At 52.6% G+C, this 22,805-nt stretch overlaps 11 protein-coding genes across 11 annotated transcripts; 7 read left to right on the forward strand and 4 right to left on the reverse strand.

Moving 5' to 3' along the window:
• The first annotated feature begins 21 nt into the window (after positions 1 to 21).
• Positions 22 to 1,766, forward strand: MYCFIDRAFT_51492 (uncharacterized protein). The gene is made up of 2 exons (XM_007927664.1): positions 22 to 89; positions 148 to 1,766. Exons 1-2 carry the CDS (start codon positions 49 to 51, stop codon positions 1,754 to 1,756), a joined length of 1,650 nt encoding a protein of 549 aa, XP_007925855.1. The 5' UTR covers positions 22 to 48; the 3' UTR covers positions 1,757 to 1,766.
• A 199-nt stretch (positions 1,767 to 1,965) lies between these two features.
• On the forward strand, positions 1,966 to 3,236 carry MYCFIDRAFT_80537 (uncharacterized protein; the record flags this gene model as incomplete). Its single annotated transcript, XM_007927805.1, has 2 exons — positions 1,966 to 2,302; positions 2,362 to 3,236. 2 exons carry the CDS (start codon positions 1,966 to 1,968, stop codon positions 3,234 to 3,236), a joined length of 1,212 nt encoding a protein of 403 aa, XP_007925996.1.
• Positions 3,237 to 3,644: 408 nt separating this feature from the next.
• MYCFIDRAFT_80538 (uncharacterized protein) lies at positions 3,645 to 4,935 on the forward strand (the record flags this gene model as incomplete). The annotated part of the gene is made up of 3 exons (XM_007927806.1): positions 3,645 to 3,763; positions 4,172 to 4,440; positions 4,673 to 4,935. The coding sequence occupies 3 exons, from the start codon at positions 3,645 to 3,647 to the stop codon at positions 4,933 to 4,935; spliced, it is 651 nt and encodes a 216-aa protein (XP_007925997.1).
• Positions 4,936 to 5,453: 518 nt separating this feature from the next.
• On the reverse strand, positions 5,454 to 6,439 carry MYCFIDRAFT_164250 (uncharacterized protein; the record flags this gene model as incomplete). The annotated part of the gene is made up of 1 exon (XM_007928139.1): positions 5,454 to 6,439. A coding segment is annotated over one exon (585 nt), but the record flags the coding sequence as incomplete, so codon positions are not given.
• Positions 6,440 to 6,849: 410 nt separating this feature from the next.
• MYCFIDRAFT_174464 (uncharacterized protein) lies at positions 6,850 to 8,608 on the forward strand (the record flags this gene model as incomplete). The annotated part of the gene is made up of 9 exons (XM_007928140.1): positions 6,850 to 6,872; positions 6,922 to 7,020; positions 7,055 to 7,396; positions 7,428 to 7,560; positions 7,605 to 7,640; positions 7,681 to 8,047; positions 8,091 to 8,384; positions 8,426 to 8,566; positions 8,598 to 8,608. The coding sequence occupies 9 exons, from the start codon at positions 6,850 to 6,852 to the stop codon at positions 8,606 to 8,608; spliced, it is 1,446 nt and encodes a 481-aa protein (XP_007926331.1).
• Positions 8,609 to 9,171: 563 nt separating this feature from the next.
• MYCFIDRAFT_137140 (uncharacterized protein) lies at positions 9,172 to 10,061 on the forward strand (the record flags this gene model as incomplete). The annotated part of the gene is made up of 3 exons (XM_007928141.1): positions 9,172 to 9,476; positions 9,534 to 9,766; positions 9,820 to 10,061. The coding sequence occupies 3 exons, from the start codon at positions 9,172 to 9,174 to the stop codon at positions 10,059 to 10,061; spliced, it is 780 nt and encodes a 259-aa protein (XP_007926332.1).
• Positions 10,062 to 10,324: 263 nt separating this feature from the next.
• Positions 10,325 to 15,319, forward strand: MYCFIDRAFT_174466 (uncharacterized protein; the record flags this gene model as incomplete). Its single annotated transcript, XM_007928142.1, has 13 exons — positions 10,325 to 10,587; positions 10,620 to 10,643; positions 10,681 to 10,737; positions 10,764 to 10,932; positions 10,963 to 11,011; positions 11,042 to 11,189; positions 11,218 to 11,275; positions 11,311 to 12,624; positions 12,648 to 12,786; positions 12,816 to 12,978; positions 13,007 to 13,147; positions 13,212 to 15,227; positions 15,268 to 15,319. The coding sequence occupies 13 exons, from the start codon at positions 10,325 to 10,327 to the stop codon at positions 15,317 to 15,319; spliced, it is 4,593 nt and encodes a 1,530-aa protein (XP_007926333.1).
• A 34-nt stretch (positions 15,320 to 15,353) lies between these two features.
• Positions 15,354 to 16,403, reverse strand: MYCFIDRAFT_174467 (uncharacterized protein; the record flags this gene model as incomplete). The annotated part of the gene is made up of 10 exons (XM_007928143.1): positions 15,354 to 15,402; positions 15,436 to 15,473; positions 15,503 to 15,604; positions 15,631 to 15,703; positions 15,730 to 15,842; positions 15,887 to 15,975; positions 16,001 to 16,059; positions 16,097 to 16,149; positions 16,183 to 16,328; positions 16,358 to 16,403. 10 exons carry the CDS (start codon positions 16,401 to 16,403, stop codon positions 15,354 to 15,356), a joined length of 768 nt encoding a protein of 255 aa, XP_007926334.1.
• A 46-nt stretch (positions 16,404 to 16,449) lies between these two features.
• MYCFIDRAFT_174468 (uncharacterized protein) lies at positions 16,450 to 18,909 on the forward strand (the record flags this gene model as incomplete). The annotated part of the gene is made up of 8 exons (XM_007928144.1): positions 16,450 to 16,639; positions 16,662 to 16,765; positions 16,806 to 17,823; positions 17,871 to 17,925; positions 17,974 to 18,523; positions 18,554 to 18,618; positions 18,661 to 18,759; positions 18,786 to 18,909. 8 exons carry the CDS (start codon positions 16,450 to 16,452, stop codon positions 18,907 to 18,909), a joined length of 2,205 nt encoding a protein of 734 aa, XP_007926335.1.
• A 59-nt stretch (positions 18,910 to 18,968) lies between these two features.
• Positions 18,969 to 19,856, reverse strand: MYCFIDRAFT_196375 (uncharacterized protein; the record flags this gene model as incomplete). Its single annotated transcript, XM_007928145.1, has 1 exon — positions 18,969 to 19,856. One exon carries the CDS (start codon positions 19,854 to 19,856, stop codon positions 18,969 to 18,971), a length of 888 nt encoding a protein of 295 aa, XP_007926336.1.
• A 407-nt stretch (positions 19,857 to 20,263) lies between these two features.
• MYCFIDRAFT_35878 (uncharacterized protein) lies at positions 20,264 to 22,672 on the reverse strand (the record flags this gene model as incomplete). Its single annotated transcript, XM_007927534.1, has 2 exons — positions 20,264 to 22,285; positions 22,493 to 22,672. 2 exons carry the CDS (start codon positions 22,670 to 22,672, stop codon positions 20,264 to 20,266), a joined length of 2,202 nt encoding a protein of 733 aa, XP_007925725.1.
• Between the last annotated feature and the right edge of the window lie 133 nt (positions 22,673 to 22,805).

Below are 22,805 nucleotides of genomic sequence, written 5' to 3' on the forward strand. Positions count from 1 at the left end.
GCATCATAACTCACACGACAACGAGCCATGAGATAGCACCGGCACAAAATGAGCGCGATTGAGGCGCTATACATCTACGACGAGCACAAGTACGTAAGTAGCAGACTGGCCGAACTCCTGGCACACTTTTACTGAGACTATACCAAGCACTGTGCTGTTCAACCATGTCTACACAGGCCGACCAGCTGCAGCATCCATAGTCCTCCCGCTCTACCTCCAGCATGAATCGCCGCGACCGAGCGTGATCCAAATCACTTCTACCAATCCGCCAACGGTCCTCTTTTCAATCGTTCAAGACAATCTGCTCTTCCTGTCGCCAGCCACCAACCATGTTGAGCCACTGGTTGTCCTCGAATTTCTGCACAGGGTTGCAGATGCTCTGGAAGAATTTCTGGGAAGTCCATTGATTGCGACAAAGCTTTCAGCAAACTATGATATTGTTGCACAGGTCGTGGCCGAAATGGCCGACTCTGGTGTCATCTGTCAAGGCGAAGCAAATGCGCTGCGAGATGTCGTAGAGACAGGCCCAGGTGTGCTCAAGAATCTTTTAGGAGGTGTTGGAATCCCTGGAGCGAGTCCTGCATTTGGTCCAGCAGGAGGTCTCTCAAGAACACTACAGCCTGCTCAGAGCGCACAAGGATCAGCAGTTCCATGGCGGCGGAGCAATGTGAAGCACACGAGCAATGAATTATACGTGGACATTGTAGAGTCGCTATCTGTGACCATGGCGCCGTCAGGTCGAACTCTATCAGCCTTCTCGCATGGCAGTATAGCTTTCAACTCCAAAGTTAGTGGGGTGCCAGATCTGCTGCTGAGTCTAAGCACAGGCGGCAAAGGCGCTGGGATGGGCACGCGCGGCGACCAGTTACGAATGGTGATGGAGCGTGTGGTACTTCACCCATGCGTCCGATTGAGCAGATGGAAGAGTGAGGGCGTTCTCTCATTTGTCCCTCCTGATGGACGTTTCGCACTTTGTGGCTACGAAGCAGACCTGCTAGGCCCAGAAATAAACTTCAGCACTTCGAGATCATCTTCGAACAAGCTGGATCTTCCAGCGACCATTGAGATCACTACTGGACTGGGACACTCGGGTGCAGACTTCGAGGTTCGTGCGAGACCATCGTCCATAGGCACATCAGCAGCAGCCGCTTCGCTACAGTCTCATCTCAGCTCATCAGGTCGAGCCGGTGGCTCAGCTTTCAGAGGACCTACTGGCGACTCCAAGGCGCCTGCACTGGAGGACTTGACTGTGCACATACCACTTCCCGCTACTGTGAGGAACTTGAGCGACATTCGCCCTACCAAAGGTGAAGCTCACTGGAGTCCAGCTGATGGTAGCGTGGAATGGAGAATACCGCCCAAAGACTTCGGTCCTGGCGGAGCAGTGCTCAGGTGTACTGTGCAAGGGCCATTGCTCGACGATGGCGAAGAGGGTAATTCTAGTGTTGTCAATGGTATGAGTGCTACGACTTACGATTACGATAACGACGAATCGAGCGCTCAGCAAGCCAAAAATGGCGGAGTCGATGCTGGCTTAAATGGATACGACCCAAGCAGGCGTGATAGGAACGCCGAACTCATGCCCAGCTCTGCTACCTTGAGCTTCAGTGTGAAAGGATGGTTAGCGAGCGGTTTAAAGGTTGACAGTCTACTCCTGGACACCAAGAAGAGTCGTGGTCTTGGACCAGATGTAAAACCGTACAAGGGAGTCAAGTATCTTACAGTGAGTAGGAAAGGCGTGGAGTTAAGATGCTAGAGTGTCAGCAACAGAAGCCTCTAGATTTTTCCCCTCGATTCTGCCATCATGCAAGCCACCGGTATACGTTGGACTCATATACCAAGCATTCGCCATAATGAGTGTGCGAAACCAGCGCCGACAACGCTTCAAAGTTTCGGCAGAAATATTTTCCGAGGCTCATCACCTCAGAAACATTCCAGCTTGGACACGCCGCAGCTCTTCGAAGAATGACAGATCATAGCACATGCCCACCGCTCACGCGGCAGTCCGTCAAAAATGCACATAAACGCATCGAGCCTTATATCCATCGTACGCCAGTCGTCACTTGCGAAACTCTCAACAGAATAGCATCGACCGCACAATCAGAAAGAGACGAGGGCCGACCAGTTGGCGAGACAAGTAATGGGACAGCAAATCCAAAGATCAGGTTATTCTTCAAATGCGAGAATCATCAGAGGATTGGAGCTTTCAAAGCACGAGGTGCATTCCATGCGCTTGGCCGCTTAATCGAAGTAAAGGGCCTGGAGAATGTTCGCAAGACGGGTGTAGTCACACACAGCAGCGGTATGCCAGACAAACCTCCATGATATAGACTCTCCGATCTTTCTGATATGCAAAGGTAGGCAATCACGCTCAAGCTCTCGCCCTCGCTGCCAAAACTCATGGCGTCCCGGCTCACATCGTTATGCCCACGATAAGCACGCCTTCCAAAATCGCTGGTACCAAGAGTCATGGGGCCAATGTCATCTTCTCAGGCTCGACTTCTGATGAGCGTGAAGCTGTCGTAAGAGATGTGATAGCAAAGACGGGCGCGACATTGATCCCACCTTATGATCATCCTGATATCATCTTGGGACAAGGAACTCAGGCTTTGGAGTTGGAAGAGCAGGCGAAAGACTTGATATCACAACATCCTGACTTGAGCGTGAGTCGAGAGAAGTCAGGTTTGGATGCAGTTATAGCACCAATCGGTGGTGGAGGAATGCTGAGTGGGATTTGCACTGCACTTCACGGGACCGGGATCAAAGTCTTCGGCGCCGAACCAAACTTCGAAGGTGCGAATGATGCAGAGCTGGGGTTAAAGCAGGGAAAGAGGATCGAAAAAGTCAAGACTTTGACGATCGCTGACGGTTTGAGAACGCCTGTCGGTGAGATACCTTGGAGTATCATTACGGACAAGAGCAAGTTGGAGAGTATTTTCAGCGTGAGCGAAGAGCAGATCAAGGCTGCTTTACGACTGGCGATGGAAAGGGCAAAGTTGTTCATTGAGCCTTCTGCTGCTACGACACTAGCGGTTGTGCTTTACAATGAAGAGTTTCGATTATTGGTCGAGAGCATGGCTGGCAACGAAGGATGGAACATCGGTGTGATTCTCAGTGGTGGCAACACCACTGTCGAGGCGATTGCGAAATTGTTCACCCCAACGACAAATGGAGAAAGGGAGGCTGCGAAGATTGGCGTCAATGGCGAGAAGACTGCTGAAAATGTTGCAGGATAGCCGGCTTGCCGACGTCAAGAGATCCCATCAGCATGGTGTGGTTGGATCGTAAGAGATCAAAAGCTTCGCAACCTGCTAATCATTCACCACTTTGCTCGCACGTGAAAAGCTTACCATCGAAGCCAACCCCAAGCTTCCCAATAATCTGCGAACGCACAGTGGAAGTCGACCACTCACAATTACTCCTGTTGTGCGGCTGAAGTGCCGATCACAGCCATCCTCGAAGAAAATGTTCACGAATAGCTTTTATTAAGCTTAACGCTGCCGCTGCCGCTTTCCCAAACGCATCAAGTCCGCTGGCTTAATTTATACCCTATGATTCCTTCGAAAGTTTCACCTATACCGTAAAAGCCACGACCTCGTCGCGTGTGGCATCCGCGCTTCTCACTCACCTGTTCCCCGTCCAACATGTCCATCATTCTACTCCTCTTCTTCTACTTTGGTACTTCTGTCTCCGCCCAAACTCCAGATTCCCAATGTTTCTGGAAAACTTCCAATCGAATCATCTCCAAAGCCTCACCAGGCTGGTACGTCGGTAATAACACCCAACCCACACCTACCGGGGCATCTCTCTGCAGTCTCAAAGGCTCAAAATGTGGCGAGGACTCCATATGTCACTGGCCTAATGGATGACGAGGAGGGACAGGATATTATTTGGGTGGGTGTACGGATGGGAGTTATAAAGATGATGTTTGTCCCAGGGCGTGCAGGAAGCGAACGTAGTGCGCACCAGTGGAAAGACTGGAGCTTTTATTGGAAGTCATCGCTGACTCTCGGCCAGCTTCCAACTCGCACACATCTATCAGATGGAATCGTACGGAACAATTATGGCATTGTTGTAGAGATGATGGCTTTAAATGTGATCATCCGACTTTGGAGACTTTTCAGGCTTTGAGTCCTAATGAGTGGAGGGCTTTGCCTAGTACTGCTACTAGGAGTACGGCGAGGACTGCTACTAGGACGGCGACTGGGACTGGGACTGCGAGGACTACCGGGGACAATGGAAGGGGAAACAGTACTGGAGGAGGAGGAGGTGGTGGTGGTGGTGGTGGTGGTGGTGGTGGATTGAGCACAGGAGCACAAGCAGGTATTGGTGTAGCATGTGGGTTGGTCGGGGTGGCGATTATTGGAGGATTGGCATTCTTTCTTGTGAGGAGGAAAAGCAGTCACAGTGCTGAGGAGGAAAACGTGGCGACAGAAGGAGGTGCGTCACGAGAACATACGCCTTTACTGCCGACATATGCATCGCAGGAGGAATCTAAGGCTCCGGTTGAGCATCAGAAGAAGCAGCAGCCGCCGGGGGAGTTGAGTGCTGCAAGTCAGATGCCACCGCCTCAGGAATTGGAAGGGACGCAGACTGAGCGGAGAGAACTTCCGGGAAACTTTGTGCAGAGATGATTTCGGAAACGCTTTCATGATATGATGACTTGCTTCAGCACATTTCTTGGCCAGTTGGACATCCATGACTTCCATCGCTGCATTCGATTGCCGTTTCCACGGTCCTTTTGAAGCAGTAGCCGGTGTACTGCGCCTGGCCAGAGACTGTGTAACAGGACTGATTCCAGTCCTCGACGTCCGAGATCTGGATAGCGGAGCTGAAGCACTGCGAATGGCGAGTGATTCAGAGAGTGGCTGCGGGCGCGATAGTGCGCTCTCGCCGGCAAAAGGACTTCCATCCGAGCTATTCGAAACAATGTAGTCGCCTGATGGTATGTGTTACAGACGGTTTGTGTGAGGGTCTCATCGGTAAGACTCCCGCTAGAACAGAGGCAGTAAATGGTACTCCCTTGCGGTATTGGCGAGGGGTGAGATTATCGCGTGCCGTTGCGAAGGCAGAAGGCTGGCTAGGTCAGTCTTGGCTTTCATTCTACTCGTAGTGGAGCACTTCCACGTACCGAGAAAAGAATATGCTAAAACACGTCCTGTGGTGGGGAGACAGTTTGTGGCATAGCTGTGCATGGCCAAGAAGCAGAGAAGACCAATTTGATATTGCGTTGGCTCCAATTGTAAGTTTGTGCCCTAGTTCAGTATCTCTCGACGCAAATTAGTGTCTAAAGTTGGCGACGCCTCCGTAGAGCATCAAAGGACTTCCAAAATACTGTTTGATTGAGGTGCTTCCTCAGTGGGTGATTCTGCCGCAAGATCAAGCACTATGATCGGAGTGATAGGACCTTGCCAGGCGATCGCAAGATCGTGACGGACGCCTGTACTGTAGTGTGGCGGCCTGATCTCTGAGATTACCACAGCCTCTCATCAATTGGTATCTTACAGCATGTGCTATATTTACACTGCAGTGTGCCGCGCTTTGCCCTTTCTTTACCCCTCCTCGCTCTTGGACATGGCGGCGCTGCGATGCTGCCAGTTTGTGCTCTGGAAGCCAGGCTCGAAAGGAGGCGAGGCAGGTTCGGATGGACGTCCAAAGGTTGCGCTGCCATACGCTACCGAGACAATGCTTCTCCAGGTAGATGCAGCACAGCTGGCAGCGACCCTCCCTCATGGATAATGGCCGTTCTGCTCACGAGGGCGTGAGATCTCGTCGGTGCCAGAAGTCTTGTGGGCGTCCAATGACGATTCCATTTCTGATGGTGATGGTCTTCTTGCCATCATCTTTCCTACAATCACGCATCTCTGCCCCAGAGCTTCTTCCTCTCCGACCTGGCCAGTCTGGCCTCACTCTTCGTTCGACCCCATTTATCCTTGATCGCATCAATCTTTGCTTCGGCTTGCTTCGCGCGCTCTGGTGCTGTCACGCATAAGCTCACGAAGAATTGTGAGCATTTGAACTTTTCCGCTAGGCGCACTCGACTCCAGTAGTATGGATCCTCCGTCCTCAATCTTATAATTTCATCAATTTCTACTTGGGTGAGATGATATTGTTTTTCGTACTCGGGCCGTACAGGCTTCAGACTCTTCGCATTGACTTGCGTTGCCTGACGCTGCGCCGCTATTCGAGCCAAGATTGATGTTTTCTCTGTAGGCGCTCGTGCTCCAGATTTCGATGCCGATAATGCCTCTTCGTACAATTTTCTTCGCGGATCCGACTGGGGTAGGAATTTGCTCGGTGTGTGGTATACGTTAGGCACGCTCGGCGGTGGATTGAAAATGATGTGGTCTTTTGTTTCTGTCGTCGCTGGCGCAAATGAAGGATCTTGCTTCACGCGCAGAAGCTTTCTCGTTCTTCGATACGAAGCTGCATTGCGCCGGCATGTCTTGCATACAAAATTCGCTGTGTCTGCTGAAAAGAGAGGTCTCGTTGATGGCGACAGGAAGGACATGGCAGTTGAAATGGCCGTGTGATGCCGATGCCGATGCCTCTGCGTGAATAAGATCAACTGAGCATTGAAGTTGATCCACTGTCGAAAGGAGAAATCGCGACCCGGCTTCCATCTCCGCGGTCAAGATTTGTGGCCTTAGATTTGAGGTGTCAATATCGGCATACCTCATGACCTGTCTTACGGCCATCCCAACATTCTCTGCATTCGACTATATTGAGTCAGCGAATCTCATTGTACACCTCTGAACCACGAGCGACTTCACGAGTTCGAGCTCGCTCCATGGCACGACAGGATACAGATCTCCAGTAATACATTCGGGGCGCGATTCGCACTAGGCGATGATCTCTTTCAAAGCTATGCTGTAAGACCTTTCGACATACATTAAATCTGCTTCTCACATGCTATACCAGCCCGACTCCCGAAGCTTCGACTTCGACGCCTAGCGATGTGGGCACGGCACAGCCTGCATCGGACGCATCCGAGCTTGAGGCTATTTGCTGGCAATTCCTGTATGCATTAAATGCTCGTGACTTCAAATGTGAGCATCTGCTGCACCACTTCGCTCCGAATTTCGCTGCACATGCTTCTGGACAGCGTAATGCTGATTCTGTGGAAGAATTGCTTCAGAACAGGTAATGACACTCCGCAACCATCGCTTCGTCATTCCAACCGACTCACGACATGCTGCTTTAGGCAAGAGGTTGTTCAGAAGAACCCAGAATTGCAGCTGCACTATGTGAGCGCCGTTACTGAAGTCCGCGAGAAGGATGGATATGCTGAAGTTCAGATGTTTACCGAAATCACTGGCATGCCGGCTGGCATTCGCCGTTCTGTTCTGAACATCTTCCACTGGAGGAAGGACAAGTCTCAAGACGGCGCCTGGCTGTGTTGTAGCTTTACCATCCTCGCTCAACAGCCTGGTCCAGGATGATCGGTTCACGAGTCCAACTGATTTGGAGTTCGGAGCGCAGCAACGACCGCACCAAGCTCCGGGACCTGAGCGCACAAGCCGGCTCCAGCTGACCAGTCAGGAATACGGCCTGAGCTCAGTTGCATAGATGCTCACGATGGAACGATGGTATGATCATCCCAGACCGGCATACTGTATGCCGCTCTATTTGGGCCTGAGGTCACATGCATGTCTCGGGCCTATTCTTGTTGTTTTTGAGTCATGCAAGAGGCGGCCTGAAAGAATCGACAGGAATGGCTGGATGGCTGGTACACCTTGTTACCATCTGCGCAAGGCTTGGCGAAGGCCTTTAAGCTATGCAACGATTCCCTTGCGATCTGGTGCCTTGGTTCGACACAATGGTCCTCGTTTCGAACCCCTTTGGTTGTGTGCTCGGCTTCGGGAAGCCCTGGCTGAGTTGGCGCCCAGCCGATCTTGCCGTCTACACCGTGACATCGATTTGCTGGGAGCGATCACTGCTCGACCAGCGGACACGCGCATGGCCTTAACAAGCAATGAGAAGCGATCTCCTGCCAGCATTGGAAGTCTTATCATCTCGAACATCTACGATGCCTTCGAAAGGCCCAGTGCTATAGCTCTGTCCAATTTTCCTCAGGCGGCACTCGTGAGAGCACGATCCAGCGAAAGCCCATATAAAGGCTAAGGGCGACCCAATCAATTGTCTTGCCATCCGTCGCTCGTTATCCCGTTTCCTCATCAAGGAGCTCAAAATACTCGAACAATTCAAGATGGCCTGCCTGAGCTGCCAGGAGGTCTCGGCCTTCCCAACATCAAGCTTCCAGATACCATTGTGGTCAATCAACCACCACCAGAGGGCTTTCCCGGCCATCTCGGCCGCAGAATTGGCGGAACATGTGATTCTTACCTCGGATGTGGTCAATTTGGACCACAGTCATTCAACAGGTTCGGAACACAGTTAAGCTGCAGCTCATGAAATGTAACAGCCCTTTCTGCCAAGGCTGGCGGTTTGGAGTCTGCCGGGCTCCCGGCGTCTTCAACTGTCCATGCTCGTACTGACTCTAGGCCAAGTCCTTGGTTCGTGATGCACAGAGGGAACTTTTGTGCTCGGGTCGTGGGAGGAGAGCGTGGAAGATGAATAACGCTTCAGAGTTTGAGCGACCACATAGAAAATAGAGATTTTCTTAATTTCTCATGGCAATGACAGCATTTCACTGTCTCGGCAGAGGAGAGCAAGCGATTATCTGTCTCAGCTCGTCTCGTACATTGAATTTACCAAACTGAAGATGTGGATTAAAATTGATCACCAAGTCCACCTCCTCGTGACATCGCAACTCAGTAACCCAAATTTCCAAGAATTTCCATGTCGTACCTTTACACATACACGTTGCTCCCGCTTGGCCTAGGTTCCACCCTCATGACAGATGCGCCTGCCCGACCACTTACGCACAAGGTAATCTCGACTTCAGCAGACCTCACTGGAGGCAATCGCGTTTCATTGCCACACAGTCAAGCGCATGTACGCCAGGCTCCGAACGATTCCATTTGCCAATGCGTATCAGATCCATAGATTGTATAGATCTGTAAGTCTCGGAAGACAGGAACGATGTCGCAGAAATGTCATTCGTGCCTCATTGGAGGTGGCATATATCAATGTACGTCTTATACACCTACCTTCTTCTTTCGAAGTATCTGTCATACCTGGTTGGAATCACCTACTTCTCCTTCCACGATGAAAATTCCTCGTCTCTCGACAGCGCGCTTCGCGAAAAAACCTCCTGCCATCAAAGATCCTGAGAAGAATAGTCATTCCGAGAAACATGCTGCGAATGGCATCTTCGTCCGCGACAGCATCATTGGATTCGCAGATGGTCTTACGGTTCCTTTCGCGCTGACGGCAGGACTTTCCTCTTTGGGCTCGTCGAAAATTGTGGTTATCGGAGGTCTGGCTGAGCTCTTCGCGGGCTCGATCTCCATGGGTCTGGGGGCTTATCTTGCTGCTGTGACTGATCAGAAGCATTATGAGGTTGAGGAAGAGTAAGTGAGAAGCGGGAATATGCGCGGAAAAAGTGTTGTGCTGACATTTATATGAAGGCGGGAACGAAGAGAAGTGGCAGAATGTGCTGCTGCAGAGGAGGAAGAGATTTATGAGATCTTTGATCAGTATGGGATTGCGAGAACTTCTGTTGTGCCTGTAGTGGATTGTCTGAAGAAGGATGTGGACATGTGGGTGAAGTTCATGATGGATTTTGAACTCAAGCTTGAGAAGCCGAGCACGAAGATGGCGTGGATGGAGGGCTTGGTGATGGGTGTCTCTTACTTCTTTGGTCAGATCTTTTGCTTGGTGTGGGTACGAGGGCAGTGCGCTGACGGTGTGTAGGCGGCCTACTGCCCATGATCCCATACTTTGCCACTCGGCGAGTCTCGGAGGCTTTGATCGCATCCATCGGCATCACCAGCATCATCCTGCTGGCTTTTGGGTATACGAAGTCCAGAGTCACAGGATGCTCGCAGCGCGATTCGGCGTTGGGTGCTTTGCAGACGCTATTCATCGGTGGTGCCGCTGCTGGAGTGTCGTACGGAATCGTGAAGGGCATCAACTCATCCAAAGCCTTCGATTGAGATGGATGCCCGGGACATTATCTCGCCTGCTCAGTGATGGCTTTGCGTGAGAGGTCAGCCTTGCAGCAGCTTCGGATCTATGAGTCAGCAGTACATCATGACTTGAAATGCATGTTTGCCGGACATGCGTCGGCTGTCATCATGTCGTTGGGTAGTGCTAGCTTCAAAGATGCGACGCTGGTGTCGTGTCCCTCGGGGCCATCCGTCGTCTCGTTGCATCGTTCTGCCATGAATTCCCTTACTTACAGCATCGCCAAAGCTAAATGCGTCTCGGCCTGCGTCGTTCAGCTCAGTCTCACGCCCCACGAGGAGATGGTGTCCGGCAGGCTTATATCAAGCACGCCAAATCCTTGTTGTGGTACGGTACTCGTACACGCGGTACCTTGGGAGGCAAAAGTCGGGCGGCGGGCATGATTGGCTGGACCATGGCCACCACTACCCAGTCAAACAACCACAAAATGACTTGCATAGCCTTCCTTCATCGGCATCACGATGCACGAAGGCACACCGGCTCGAATCTGACCAAGTGCCTACAGCATAGTAGTGAAGCTTTTTGAGACACGATGTCGTCGGGAATGCGCGGTTCTCGACGCCGATTGGTTGCCAAGTGTGCGGTCAGTGGCGTGAAAGGTGAGGGAAGTGGGTGTCTATTGGGTATCCTTGTGTTGACCTCACGGTGTGCCACACTTCCACTGCTGCGAGCCACCGATGGTTCTGTCACGCTCACGCTCACGCTTGTTGGGCAGCGTGCTTGACTTCTGGCAGACTTGGTCATCTAGGCAGAGGGAGTTCGCTCGGTGTGAAGTGTGAAGCGCAAATGGAACTTGGAAGGCCACGCAGCCTCCAACGCGGCTTCCTCTCCGAGGCCTTAGTCAAGGTACCATTGCCTTTTGCTCTTCAGCTGGAGCAGTTGACATTGCCTCGCGAGAGTGTGAGAATGTCGTTGGCTCGTCGACTTAGAACTATCTCCACGCCTTGAGCGCTGCGAACATGCTTCCAGCTGCCAGCGCATCGGCTTTCACAGCACGCACCGCTTGACAGGCGGCGTGTCGCACATCATCCATTTTCTTTCAAGATTCAACGACGATTCGACTTGACACTCAATCTCGAGCACAGCCGAAAGCATTTGTCAATTTACCAAGCGCAGCATCTCCAGTGGTAAGATGGCATGTCTGCCCACTATGCCAAGGATTTGGAGTGCTGATGCCGATGCAGTATACAGTAGCAATCAATGTAATAGCGAGCGTAGACCAGGGAGGAGCGGCATCAGACCTATTCAAAAGACCAAAATCGCCACAAGCCGAACTTGTTCGGGACTCAATCTTCACCGGGCTTTCGACACTCGCTTGATGGCTGCTGGCCAGCTTTGTGCTGCTTCTTGGATAGTTCGATACCATGCGCTTGGGGCACCACGGCCGCCCGTTCTCTTCTTGCCTGCGTCTGTACCGCCCCAAGTAGTGCTGTTGGTAACATTCGAGGATATTGTTGGGCCGCATGCAGGGTCGCCATGGAAGACTTCCCTCCAGATTGGCCACTGACCAGCTCGCCAGTCGCATTGGACGCGCACGCCTCGAATGACAGCTTTATCTCGCTGTATCGACACGACAGCCCGCAGTTCACACTGCATGACTTCCATCGACTCCAGCGATCCCCGGTCTTGTCGGCGCCGCCAGAGTTCGATTTGAAGCGTTTGAGACGGCGGCGGAAGCCTTCGACGCCGCATCTTGCTGCAGCGCCGTTGAGCTACACGGACCACTGGTCGCCAAGTGCAATTCTGCCTAGCCAAGCTCACTCGCTCTCACAACACTCACCTGCTATCCCTTCTTTTCCACCTTTGCCACTCACGCCACGACTTCGACCGAGCACAACATCGCCATCTCTCACGTCCACGGTGACCACGTTACAGTCGACACCAGCACAGACACCGATCTGTCGCGCCGCCGCTCCGCAAGAGCGTGACTGGGCTGACGACCACCTGGAAGTGGGCGACCATATTCGCACCAAGCGTAAGTTTGAGCCTCTCAGGCGAGCAAAACGGCTTCCGCGGCAGCGGGTAGATAGCGGTGGAAGCGGGCAGGACGAGGACGAGCTGTGGGAGGTGCATGCGGCGGTGTTTGATCCTCCATTGGACGAGAAGCTATTCAGAGGGTTGTCGCGCCTAACAGAGCAGAATCACCAGCACCAGCACTTGCAGCGCCAGAAGCACAGCTCCCAGCACGAGCGCGCCGGCGATCACCAGCAAGTCAACGAGGACCCGCCTTCGAATTCAGAGGCACCAGCGCCAGAGTCTTGGCACGCGCCGCCGCCGCAGCAGCAGCAAGGCCAAATCGCGACCTCATCATCACTCTCACTCTCGAAATTCGACTTTCCCAACCCTCCTGGACGAGATAATTGGGAGGGCACATTCGGTAAGTCCACCTCTCTACAGACTTTGCACCCTTCTGACCGAACTTTGCAGGGCACTTGGCACAGCCATCGCAACCTTCATCCCCAGCCACTATTTTGTATCGTGGAGCATCTTTTGACGTCGTCAATCCGCACGCGTCTCTTATTCTTGGCGCTCGTGACATCGAAACACCTGCCGAGATCGACGGACTTCTCGACGACTACTTCGACCAGCCAGTAGAGAAAATGCAGTACGACACTCTCACCGGCGAGCCCTCGCAAACCTCGCTGCGCGTCCCAAGCGAGAACTCCAGACGCGTGCTTTACGATGATCCAGGCAGTGCACGTCGTAACATCCTTCGCGTCGAGGACGTGATCCCTTCTCCACCACCCAATGCCGTCCTCAACGACTTGCGCTCGCCACGAGCTCAGAAGATGAGTGCGACAGGTATGACTCTTCGCAATGCTTATCTGCCCATGGCACTGATGTAACTCACAGCCTGGCACATGGCAATGACAGCCGGAAGCCACCGTAGCGATCCATTCGATCTCACCCTTAGCGAGTCTGGCAGTAACAATCAACTCAAGGCAATCGACGCAGTTCTCAGAGAAGATCGCAACGCCGAGTTCGCGCCAACCTCTCCGCAAGAGGTCAAAGGTCTGGGCATCACAGCTTCAGATCATGGTGCTGATACTCAAGCGTATGTAACTTCCTCTCGTCGATTCCGTCTAAAGAGTACACTTACGAGATGCTTTTCTTCACAGGACATTGGAACAAAGCACAGACCCGACGATCGGAGAGATCTTGAAGGGGTACGACTACACCAGAGTCCCAATCTCCTCAGAAGGAGAAGTCGACATCACAGACAGCCGAGCGATTGAGCGGGCCCGCAAGGCTAGCCTTGAGCCGGCGTTTGACACCTCTCACGGTCTGGTCTCGCCGTTACAAACCCCAACTGCAGACCGCAAGGATTCTACACGAGATCTAGATGCCAAGCCTGTGCTGACGACCCCACCTGTCGTGCCAGTTGCTCTGCCGACGCCACCAGCACCAGTCTACAATGGCACAGGCTTCCATTACTACTCCGGCTGCTCCGAGCTTCCCACCACTGATCGGACTTATGGTGAGACAAACCAGCTATTGCTTATCACGCCGGAGGCTGCTCCAGAGTATCCACCATATTCACCGGGCACTCCATGCAACCCAAAGACTTGCGACAATCCAGCGCACATTCACATCCATCCAGACACAGACCCAAGGACTCCAGTGCCACCTTGTGTGCTGCCATGGTACCACGACGACAAGGAGAACATCCCGCCAAAGAGCGAGGACAATCTTGCAGAGCTTGCTGCAGCCGCTGAGCGCTTCAGATTCTTTGATGACGATAACGATGATGATGGCGGCGACGTGGCCAAAGTGCTGCAGCGTAGCTCGAGCATCTACTCCGAGGACATCGAAGATGACTGGGAGACTCAGTACTCTGATTCTCACTATGACCTGCCACGCAACTATGGTCGCATCAGCCTGGACAGCTATGCCAACACGAGCTTTTATGACAGCCGAGTCCGACTGAGCACAGGCCCCTCTCAGATGGAAGGCCACATCCTGACGCCGATCACCGACTTGTCGCCAGCTGTGTCTTCTCCGGACGACGTCGCCGCACAAGAATTCGAGCGTCGACGTCAGATCAAGAAAGCCATCAAGGAGTTGGAGGCAAAGATCATCGAAGACGACCTGAATGTCCTTTATGGGAGCACGCCTCTTGACAAAGCCCAGCGGAAGGCTGATGTTGAGGAGCTGGAACGCTTACGTCAGCTCTATCCATCGACATCCGATCGCTTCGCCCTGAAAGCTTCGGAGTCTCTCATCTCTCTCAAGGCAAAGTCGACAAACAAGCTCCAGAAGGTCAAGCCTTTTCGTCCCAACTACAATCCAAGAAACAGCTTCAATCGCATTGCCGCTCTCGGAAAGCTCTGGCCAGCAGCTGATGCCGCCTCTGACCGTCGAGGTCTGCTCGATTCCCCAACGACGCCAACTCCACGTCGCGGCGATCTAGTATGGGACGATAGAGAGGCCACCTTCACTACTCTTCGCGCGGACTTCAGCATCCCAAGTCATTCTCCGGCTTCCTTCCGCGGCCCGGCAACCGAGCTTTGGTCACCTTTTGTGCGAGATCCTACAGTCAAGGCCATCTATGGTGGATCGCACAGCAACAGCGCCACCACGACCAATGCCAAGGTGACTGAGGTCGAGTTGAAGCCACTAGGTGGCAAGACCAAGCGATACAAACCGGCTGCTATGAGCAACCAGTACGAGCCACGCCAATTGCATCTGCTCAAGTCAAACCGTCTGAATGATGCGCAGCTCACTGCTCGTCAGCCGGGCTGGAGAATGAAGCCCCAGGTGACTGCGAACAGCCCTCTGGGCAAGCACAACGAGTGGTCCTTCGCCGCCAACGAGCCAATGCTTGTCAAGCCCGAGAGCGACGTCGAAAAGGCGCTTCGTGCTGACCAGGAGGCCATCTCGAAGCGCTACCTCTGGTCGTGCGCGGTCTTTCCTCCGTTGACGCTTGCCTTCGGTCTTGGTGCCTTCGACAAGCCCATCCAGAAGAAGGTGGGAGGCGGCATTCGTGGTGCTTCGGCTCGAGGCAAGCGCAATGCGCTGTTGGTCTACTTCCCGCTTGGCTGCATTTTTTGGGGTATCCTGGTAATTGCAATGTACCTTATGGTACTGAGCAGCAAAGGTACCCTGTATGAGGATGAGAAGAAGAATAGCGCTCCGTTTTAAGGATAAGCGCTCTACCAGCGGATAGCATTTGAGTAGCTGCAACCTTTGCATAAGAGTTGGAGCTAGGAGCAAGAGCAAGCACTGAAACGGCAAAATGTAGTATAAATAGCCAAGAATGATCAATCAGTGCTCTCAAGTCGCTTCCCTGCGCAGATTTCCGTCACGGTTCTAGATCAGATGTCGTGGCGCCCTCCGATGGACAAGCCTGGCTGCGCCTGTGAACTCCCTTCTCGAACCTCCTATCCAATTCACCATTTGGAAGACGCACAGGCAGCATATGAATGCCAGCCGATGAACGAAGTACAGTCGGCTTAAATCGTAACGCGGCGCTCCGATGAAATGGCCTGGCTGCGCTCATAGACTCTTTTCTCTGACTCCCTGTCAAGGTTATACTACTGAAGGCGTCTGGCAAGCACGAGGAATCTGGACGCATGAACAGCTTACTGCCGGCTTAGATCGTGGCGTACGGCTCAGCGTTGCGTCAAATGTGCTGACGCACTCCGCTGTACCGGCCTAGCCATGTTCTGAGACTCCCTTCTCGGACCTCCTATCAAGTTCATACTCCTGAGCGCGCCTGGCCCGCACGAAGCATATGAGCCGACGAAAAGCTTTCGGGATCGCATCAGACAACCCAACGGCGAAAGGACAATACAGCTGCTTGGTACAGTCTCCGAACCGTTTCTGGCATTCGCGCCGCGCCTTCTGAGTCAGCCACTCGATCCGGTCGTGAGTCGCCGCAATCTCACCCTACCATCACCATTCTCACGCCTGGACTCTACGCCGCAGCTTTCTGTATGCATTTCGCCCCAGTTCTCGAGCCATGTCCTATCATCCATCCCCCGGAAGGGGGCACAGGCAGCACGATGAACGTGGGCCGACCAACAGTCTATCACCGGCTTTAGGCGCAGCATGCGGCTCAACGTCAACTAGACAGCAAAGCTACTTGACGGAGTCTGAGGAGCTTTCGAAGCATTCGCACTCTCCGAGTTTATGATCCCTTTGCGAGGGGTTCAAGGCCGCCATCTCATTCTCTACCTCCAATTCTCGCGCTTCGACTCTACGGAAAAGCTCTCGCCATGCAAGCAGATTCGATTCTCGAGCCTTGTAGCATTGAAGCTGTCACGAAGCCGGAACGTCATGTCGGAACAAGCGAAGCGATAGCAGGCCATCTTCCGATGAAGATTAAGGTGGTAACCCCAAGAGCTGAGGGCAGTGATGCTCATCGCTCAGACTCTGGAACCCTTTGCACGCACTGCAAAATCTAAGACAATATCCTACGTACGAGACGGACTGCTGCGAGTCCCTCCGAAGCTCATAAGCCTCCAATTCATGCTCTGTGAGAGAGGTCCAGTCATACTACTCAGGTTAACTCAGTCTTCATCCAATTTCCTGAGAAAGAGCCGCAGTCATCAATGGTGAAGCGTGAGCAACCATAGGACCACCTCATCTGAGCACGACTGGCTTTAAATTCAGTGTATCAACATCATCGCGGCTCCACTTTCGGAGTTCGAAGAGATTGGTTCCCGTTGGAGTGATAGCGTTCCGCTGAGATAGTAGCATGAATGCCTCAGCCACCAAGTTATATCAGCATTGTTAGAATTTTGAAAGAAACTCTACCGTTTCCGGCGAAGACAAAGGAAGAGGGTATAAATTGGTCGAACATTCGTATGGGCTTCTGGAAGATATGCTTCGCAAGAGCAGCACATGCGCCGCGAAGTTCACCGTTGGGTATAGTGTCATCAGAAAAGATCATGGCGGACGCTCCCAGGATCACCAGGAAGCGTGCAGCGGAAGAGAACAAAGAGCAAGGACGACAGCGCCCTCGACGTACGCCTGAGCCTGAGGAGAAGCAGAGCACTCGTCAGAAGACCAGTCCTGGAGGACGTAAACGACGAAAAGATGACCATCAGCCGGAGGAGGCCACCGAATCTCCACCCTTGACCAAAGCTGAAAAGGCTCGACAGAACAAACAACAGAAACAAGCTGATGAAGCGGCCAAGAAGGAGCAGGAGAGGAAAGTAAGAAAGGCTGTGGAGACAGCAAAGAAGGAGGAAGAAGCCAAAAAGAAGAGGGAGCAGGCAGCTAAGGTGAAAGCTGATCTTGAGGCCAGGAGAAAGGCGCAAGATGAATATGAAGCCGAAGCCGAAGCCGCCGATCCTGAGACCGACAACCCACCAAAGAGGGCCGCTCCAATGAAAAAGAAAGGCAAAGTAGCAGTGAAGGACAACGCCGAGGAAAAGGAAAAAGAGCCCGAGAAACCCAAGCTTACCTTCAAGAAACGCCAGCGCCTGGGGAACTTAGCAAACCTCGCTACCTCTCTCGCTAACTTCATTCAAGACGAAGTGGATGATGATCCCAATGGTGTGTACGGAGACATGGGTGACCAAGCTATGGAGCTTTCCGACGCGCTCAAGGCGCTCCACAAATCTCAGGCTCCAGCAAAGTCCAAGGCAAAGAGCAAGAAGCCAGAGGGGAACCAAGAAGAGGAGGGGGAGAAGAAGCCTGCAGCAGTCAAGCGCAAGCGACCCATAAGGAAGATCGAATCTTCTGACGATGATGAGGAAAAGGACGATGGACCGGCTGCCAAGCGTCAAAAACAGGGAAAGAAGAAGGAATAACGAGTTCTGTTCGATGAGAAATGTCGCTCCACTTTGGAACTGTTCTTAACATTCGTTCACCAGACTACAATTTGTAATGACTAAATTCAAAAACGTTATTTTCCGGTAGACTTGTGATGAGAATGTTTGAGTTCCCATTTCCGGATACGAACAAAGGGTGTCTGCATCGGCGTTATTGGGAATTCGAAATCCTTGGACTGAATGTGACTCCAATAGGACAAAGGACGTTCTTCAGCTGCCGCTTCTTGTCAGCTTCTGTGCATTCCCCAGAATTCGTCCGAAGATTGATTGATCCATCCGCGAATGAGACTGAAATACTCATGGGTCCCAAGCGCAAGAAACCTGCTGCTGCGGCGAAGAAGACAAATTCGTCTCCCAAAGCAACTAGAACTACCAAACCATCCCCCAAGCCTTCCACAACCAAACCACCAAAACCCACCACTCGATCTTCCCCGACAATCGAAGAAGAAGAAGAAGAAGAAGAAGAAGAAGAAGAAGAAATCCTCCTCCCTCCCAAACTTCCCACAAAACTCCGAGACAAATCTCAACCCAAAGCTCGCGCATACCAATACTATCTCCTCTCCAGAATTCTAGCGAACCTCATCGAAATCGAGAACCAGGATCGGAAAGGCGATGGGTTCTATGGGGATGTGGCGGATGCGACGAGAGCTGTGGAGGCGAGTTTGATTGATTTGTACGAGAATGGGAAGGTGGTTGATGAGTGGGTTCATGAGATTGAGGAGGAGAAGGGAACGAGGGGAGGGAGGTGAGAGTCGAGTTTGAGGTGTGGGTAAAACTAAACTTGGAGAAAGAAAATTTGTCACGGCATTCCTTCCGCTTTTTTCCTCGCGCGCGGGAGGTGTTTTTTTTTTGGGATTGTACCCCCGGACTCTCAAAATGCTGCTTTGTGTGTGTTGAAATGATCTCTGAAAGACACCTCATGCTTTTCAGTCGCAACGAGAGAGCCATGACCATTCCGGACGCGAACGCTCAATATCCGCCCGCCGCCCCGCGCCTTTCTTCTGGCCAAACCACGGCATGTCTTCTGTTCCGATAAACCTGTAATCATAAATCTGCCTTCCTCTTGGTATCCGCTAAGACTGGTCCTTCGGAAGTCTAGATCTCTGGATGCGAGTCGTCCTTGAATGATTGATCTTGAACAGTCGAGTCGAGACTGGAGATGCTGTCCAAATTCAACCTCTCAGAGGGCAACTGGAAGCCTCGATTGACCGCCTTGTGTGCAGCCTTCTTGCTCTTAGAATTTTCGCTCTCGTCATTCGTAAACAAGTGCTCCATGGCCCTAACTAGCTTTCTATTGTCTTTCTTGTCAAGCCTATTGCCAACACCCCATCTTCCGTGTATCTGTCGAGGCTCGAGGTTTGCTGCAGTCTCGATAGGATCTTCGCTATTGGTGCCGGTAATACTCGATTGTGAGCGAGGACTGGGAACTCTCGGATTTTGCCTCTCTACTGATGACCCAGCTTTCTCAACACGGGATGCCCTGTTCCCTGCGTGGAGGGAGTTGTTCGCCTCGAGCTGCGGCTGCGGATCGAGTGATCCTTGTCGTCGTGCTTCTTCTTTTCGCGCAGCTCTTCTAGCTTTCTTTCCGGCTCTCTTTTCAGTTTTCTCTGGGGCTCTTTTTTCGAATTTCTTTGACCTAGTCCGTGTCGCGATTGCAGCGTCTTTGGTGGCTTTTTTCTCAGCCCGTCTTGATTTGCTAGACTCTTCCCCGGTAGCGGTTTCAGCAGTCTGGGTCGAAGTGCCTTGAACTGTCTTTGGCGAATATGTGGATGTCTGAATCTTTTGGGCCGTCTCACCATTGACATCTGTCATATCGATGTCATCGGCCGCAACATCCAGCCCGCCGCCTCGATCCCACAATGTCGCCTCGCGCCTCGTTGGAGCGCCGTATGCCATGGGATCTTCAAGAGATGTCGGCTTATCGCCGTTACCGCTGAAGTCGCCAGCTCTGGGCAAATATGACTGGCCCTTGCCTCGACCCATGATGGTACTGATTATGCTTGTGTGTTGTTGAAATACTTCAGCGTTGTACTGATCAGCGGTGGGGTTTGTCTGTGTAGAGAGTCAGAATAAAGTCGAGGTGGATTTTGAGGTTGAAGTTGAGCTAGTGCAAAAGCTAGCCGCCTTAGGCAGCACGAAAAGTGAGATCGCGTCACATGCAAAAGCCGGCTCCTCGATTTCTCACTGTGGAAAGCCTTCTATAGGCGGGCTGGTTTGCTCCATTTTTGCTGGGGTCTCTGTCCTAACTCTCACATGCATCTGACCTCATGTGATAGCAATTGCGATTCTGTTGATTTCTATGAGCTTACAAACGAGAGCTCGAAAGAGCTGGGTATCATAAAACATCAAATCGTATTCCATCAGCAATAGATCAAAGTGTCGTCCCAATTTCAATTTCCTAATGCGTTCTTGAGCGCGTTTGCGTCGAGTCGTTGCAAGATCGGCGAATGCTGCAGCTTCTGCTCTGGCCCGAAGCCTGGGATCGGACCATTCGTATTAATGCCAGGAGGACGATATTTCGGTCTCTTCGGCGTCGCCTCGGGGTCCTCGCCAGACCTAGCTGTGCTGCTCGAAGTAGCACTTGCTGTGCGATTGATCTTCGGTGTTGTAGCCGTTTCTGACGGCGTCGGTGTGGCGACCCACTTTCCAAACATCCATCCGCCTACTCTACTGCCAATACCCGGTCTGTCTCCTTTTATTTGCCTTGGGGTCGGTTGTCCACTCATGCCACTCAGAATACTCTGACCAGAATTTGATGAACGAGACATTGCAGATGGACGTGCTGCATGAGCAGTCTCCTCGCTTACTACAGCTTGACTTGATCCTGATCTTCCGGCGTAAGACGTGAGCAGTTGAGATGGTCGAGATTTGAGGGTGTTGACATCCATGCCGCGGCAAGACAAGATGGATTCATGAGAAGTGGCGCGACGTAATGTGCGCGGTCGATTGAGGGACTGTGTGATTTCTTCATCAAGTAGTGATGGTGCATCGAGGGGTTCATCCGGAGATATGGAGTCCGTGTTCTCCCACTCCTGCTCCTCTTCTTCTATTATCGGTGCTGCTGACGATTGCTGCTGCTCGATCTCATGCAGGTCTTCGGTACTCATGTCCAGAATAGAGTTTAATGAAGGACGTACCCTATGTGATGCAGCAGACTGGTGGCGCGAGTGAAATGAGGTGCTGGACGATCGCTTAGAATTGACAGGAAAGAACAACGGCGAACCAGGATCCTCAGTGTCGGGCGTTGTCGGACGAGAAGAGTCCTGACCAGCATCGCTAAAAACTCTGTCGAACATTGAGCATGCGCGATAGGTGGATTGAGGAGAGCTAGGCCCCGAGGAATCCTGCAGCGACTGGTATGTCAAGTTGGATTGAACAGACCATCGCTTTTTGTTGGGAGTCACACTGTCAGGCAAACTTGCTGCAGTCTGCGACAGGATGGCTGCAGCGTTCGATGGAGAGGAGAAGGAGTAGCGCGGTGAGCTGATCCCGGACATGGGTGGTGTAAAGTGCCCTGGCGTTAGAGCGCCGTATCGTTTCTTTTTTGGGCGTCGTAATGCTGGTGTCTTCGGTGCTGGTGAAGGTGCGTGATAGTGGTGGTGGACATGTAATTCCTGCGCGGTAGCTCTTCTCATCTCCTCGTTGAGGTGCGATCGTTTGGGCGACGCGGTCGCCTGAGCAACATCAAGCGCGTCGACGACAGGTTGGTGTACCGAAAGCTGGTTCCTTAAATTCTCCACCTCTTCATTTGATGTTTGCAACATGTCGCGCAACTCCACTATGCCCATTTGCAGATTGGCATTATCCTGGAGAATGTCCTTGACGAAGTGTGAGACCACATTCGTTCCTGTTGCGGCAGCTTTCGCTGCGGCTGCACCCTTTAGTCGTCCAGCAGCGTTGTCCAGCTCTCGCTCCACAGCATGTCTTCGCTCCATGCGACCAACGACTTCAGCGTGCCGTTCTTTCTCCTCCTTGGCCTCCTGCTCTATATGATCCATCTGCTCCTGCAACGCTGAAAGAGTGCGTTGCGCTTCCTGCCATCTCCGCAGTGCAGCCTTTTCGGACGCTTCCTTTTCTTGAAACGATGAGTGCCATGCCGCTTGCTCTCTCTCGAAGTCCGCGATCTGCTGTTCAAGCTTCTCGGTCCGGGAAGCTAGGTGCGACAGCTTATGGAGTTCCTGTTGTGTTGATCGTAGGGTCGCTTGAAGGTTTGTAACTTGAGTATCAGACTCGGCGACAGCTCCATTCAGCGATTCCAGTTGGTCGAGCAGGTTCCGGTTCTCCTCGATCGCCTTCGCATTCTGCGTCTCCAGCGTATGTTTCTCCACCTCTAGCGATTCGATCTGCGCGGCCATGGCTTTGCGTTCTCTCTCGGAGTCGGCGATATACGTCTCATGCCGTACCAGCAGTGCCTGCAGCGAGAATGTTAGTAACGACATATTGCTACTCTGCACCACCATGGTTGGATGCATGTATCGACGTTCGCGGCCGACGCGCACTGTGCCTGGTTCCAAGGTCCTCGCACAGCTTCACGCGTATACACACCGCCCGAGGCGCCCAGCTGTTGCCATGCTGCTTTGGCGCGCCAAATCAAACATCAACGCAAGAAAACGGCTCACCTTGCCGATGCGACTGGCCGTACACACGTCGCGCTCCAAATCTTGCAGTGCAGTCTGATTGTGCCTCAGGAACGCGCAATCTTTGCTGCCGCAGCAACATTTGATTGAGTGCCGCTCTGGAATGCTGTCACTGCTGCCGGATTCGCTCGGCAATCGTAGAATCGCGTGGTCGCCTTCCATGGTTGCCCCGGCGCGTAGAAGGAGCAGAGTGCCGTCATTCCTGCTTTGGGGAGATTCAAGTAAGATAGGAGCAGTAGATGGTGCTGGCTTATTAGAGTAGAGGTAGTAGGTCTGTTTATTCACGGGCTGAAGC

The sequence above is a fragment of the Pseudocercospora fijiensis genome (assembly GCF_000340215.1).
Source record: "Pseudocercospora fijiensis CIRAD86 unplaced genomic scaffold MYCFIscaffold_4, whole genome shotgun sequence".
Classification (NCBI taxonomy): domain Eukaryota; kingdom Fungi; phylum Ascomycota; class Dothideomycetes; order Mycosphaerellales; family Mycosphaerellaceae; genus Pseudocercospora; species Pseudocercospora fijiensis.

Coding starts and splice junctions, on each gene's coding strand:
- MYCFIDRAFT_51492 (XM_007927664.1), top strand. CDS start 49: ATGAGCGCGATTGAGGCGCTATACATCTACGACGAGCACAA. Junction 90..147: donor TACATCTACGACGAGCACAA/GTACGTAAGTAG, acceptor GACTATACCAAG/CACTGTGCTGTTCAACCATG.